The 3,275-nt window shown below is 34.5% G+C and overlaps 1 protein-coding gene across 1 annotated transcript in view; it reads left to right on the top strand.

Moving 5' to 3' along the window:
* The first annotated feature begins 628 nt into the window (after positions 1 to 628).
* The window catches only part of LOC108692501 (low-density lipoprotein receptor-related protein 2), a 78,184-nt gene continuing 75,537 nt past the window's right edge, over positions 629 to 3,275 (top strand). The window contains exon 1 of the mRNA XM_018200783.1: positions 629 to 1,190. Within this exon, the coding sequence (XP_018056272.1) occupies positions 1,022 to 1,190 (169 nt within the window). The 5' untranslated portion in view covers positions 629 to 1,021. The remainder of the gene's footprint in view (positions 1,191 to 3,275) is intronic.

Genomic DNA, 3,275 nt, shown 5'->3' with positions numbered 1-3,275 from the left:
CGAAAATTTATGATAGCAAGCAATACTTCTTTGCATTGACGTGCTTATAATTATATTATACAATCATGATTCCTTGAAAGCACAAGCACAATCTTTAAATAATCAATGTGCTGTTTAGAAACAAACATTATAGCGAGAAACGAATAAGCTTCGCTTTACCCTATAATTGTATATTGTACATTGATCATACATACAATTTAGTAATAATTGACTAATGTACTAAAGAATTAATGTTAATAGATTTTAATTATAGATGGAAAAATTTTTCGCTTCATTTATTCGTCTTTTAATTTTGATAGGTTTCAATTTAAGGTGAAAGAAAGTTTTTATCTCAAATTGAAGAAAAAGAGTTTCTGATTTCAAATTGAAGTCTATTAAAATTAATTTTTTATTAGGTTAGTTAATCTACTGGAGTTAAAATCAATTCCACGCCCTAGAAACGACCATCATTTTCTCGCAAATTTGAAATTGGCGTGAGTTCGCGCGTTCTTCTGTACCAAACTCGCGCGACGGGCCCTCCCCATTCCAATGATTAAATGTGGGGGAGGGGATGAGATGGCGCCATGTTGGGTCCGTCCGCGCCGCACCGCGCCGCATCACTCGTCAACCTCGTCAGTCGCCCGATGATTGCGACCGTGTATACGTCGCACGCACGAGCCATGAATTGAGCTCGCGTTCGCTCGTGCCGCGTCGTCGTTTAACTCTTTTTTTTTAATTTATTCCGTTGCGCGCATCTTTTTTATTTTACATTTTGCACTGACGCGCGGAACACATACGGAGTTGTATATTTGAGAAATCTGACAGAAAAAAAAGTGCGGGGATCCCTACTATAATATATATATAAATATACATATATATATAATTTGCGTGCAAAGTGCGTGTCCCTGTGATCCCTCTCTCTCTTCCTCACTCTCTCTCTCTCTCTCCTTAAAAGAGCGCGGGTGAAAGAGAGCGAGGGACAGAGAGAAGTAGAGGTAAAAAAAAAAGAAAAAGAAAGGAGAGGGAGAGAAAACGGCGTGCGATGGCTGTGAGGCCACGCATCGGCCCTTCCGGTAGTGAACGCGCTTCCGGGAATGCCGAGTACCTCACCGGGATATCCGTCGTACGATGGACTGCCAGGAGTACGCTCGCCGTCGCGACGGCGTTCGCCATCCTTCTTGGAGTCGCCGATGTCGCGGGTATCAGGTCGGGTGAGTACCCTCTGCGCGCGCGCGCACGCGCGCGAACTTGGAGCTCTTTAAACTTTAAATCGGAGCAATTGACTTTCTGCTGCTAGGAGGACCTGTTTTCACTAGAAAGTCTATTTATTTCAAAAATACTTGTCAGTTAACGGTTTCCAAAGTAACTTACCTTGAAAAAATATTCTAAATAATTGCGTATCAAATTGCGTTTCTTTGAGTCGCTTAGAGTCCATTCTTTTTGGATCCTCTGTATCTCATTAATCACATCGACAATCACATATTGCTGCCAAGCACATTGTAATCGAACTTGCACATCAATTTTATCTGTAGGATTTTAAATCTATTAAAGATATTTTTCTCTCATTATGCTTTCTCTTTTTCTTGCAGACAACTCACACATTTTGCTCTATATAAAATAACTTTCCGCGACTTCTCACATTGTTTGTTTCCTTAACATTCCGTTGTGTAGTGCGTGAAAGTGGGAAAGAAGTATACAGTGCAAAACCTCAAACTTACAAGCTAGATTAACGTATTATTATAATAATCAATATATACATATATATATATAATTATATATTGATTTTAATTTAATAGATTAATTAAGAAGTAAGGATTTGATTTTAATAGATTTTAATTTGAAACAAAAATCTTTACATAGAAAACATTCATATTGTAAATAATTCTGTCAATAAGTATGAAAGATAAAAAAAACATTAAAAAATCTGTTGCTCACTGATTGAACGCGGTCGAAAAGAAATAATTGATATATTTCGATATCGAGTCATGAACTCTGAACATATTAATCGAATTTAATTTGTTAGTGAAAAGTTACTAATGGCAAAGACAAATTCAAGTCTTGACTTAGACTTATTTTGGAACCTCTTCAAAGTAATCTGTACAAATCACACAAACGCGATAATAAACCGTTCTTTCTTTTTTATTAGAAATACACATAAGTTCATTTTGTCAATCTCATATATTTATTCGATTTGTTTTGAACTACAAGAAAATTATCCAACAGAATCAAGGTCAAACAGGACCTTAATCTCTTTTTTATCAGCTATACTCACGGAACTAGCTGCCTATTGTTATCATTGTGTGGGTTACGTTTTTATTCTTTTCTTACATTTACGTAAAGGAAGGAGAAAGAGGGGGGAGGGGGAATAGGAGGGAGGGAGGGAGTGAGACAAGTGGTACTGGTGGAAAAGCATAGAAACCGGTTTCATATAGTGAAGACTCTCTGCGTGTGCGTGCGTACGTGCGTGCGTGTGCATGAAAAAAGTAAAAACTGATGACAAAAACCACGCCGAATTTTTATCAATCCATTCACATTCTAAAAAAATTAATTTCCTTATATATATTTTTTCTTATCACTGCCTTTCTAGTCTTTGCCGGCTACTTCACGAGAAATCGGTTTGGTATGATTTCAAAGAAAACTACAATATATTTTTTGACAATATATGTTTGAACTGCGAAGAAGATAGGAAAAGGAGACGAATTTGAAGAAAATTCTTTCGATAACGTTGTTTTTCAAAAAACTCACATAAATCATGGAATTATGAACTTCATTAGCAGTTTTAAGACAAAATAAATAAGAATTGATATTCTTTTAAAACCTTTCTAATATGCACTAGAAATATCGTAAGCAAGAGTTTAAGTAAATTCTATTCAGGACACTTTGACCTATCAATACAAGGCTATGTTATATTTCTACCTGAGTGCCAGGTATTATTCTTGTTATTTACCGAACAAGTTAAAGAATGACATGACATTTGAGGAGCATTCAGGTGGGAATCTGAACACGCCTTAGAAAAAAAGACGCGTGAAAAAATGCAAATCTAAATAAGCGTTTTTTTTTCATTTGTAATATTTATTTACAAATTATAGTTTTTATTTCTAATTAATGTCCTTTGATTAAATTAATATTCTTAATTTCTACAAAAAACGTGAAAAACTTTTAATTTACTTTGCCAAGAAAATTAATACAATTTAATTTGTTGCGTTTTTTTCATTATGGAATTATTAAATTATTAATAAAATTTAAAAGAAACAAATAAAAATTATTTTGAAAATTATATATATGATAATTATATA

This window comes from Atta colombica, unplaced genomic scaffold (genome assembly GCF_001594045.1).
Source record: "Atta colombica isolate Treedump-2 unplaced genomic scaffold, Acol1.0 scaffold73, whole genome shotgun sequence".
NCBI classification, from domain to species: Eukaryota; Metazoa; Arthropoda; class Insecta; order Hymenoptera; family Formicidae; genus Atta; species Atta colombica.
The sequence above is the reverse complement of the archived record's forward strand: the minus strand, read 5'-3'. Positions and strand labels throughout refer to the sequence as shown.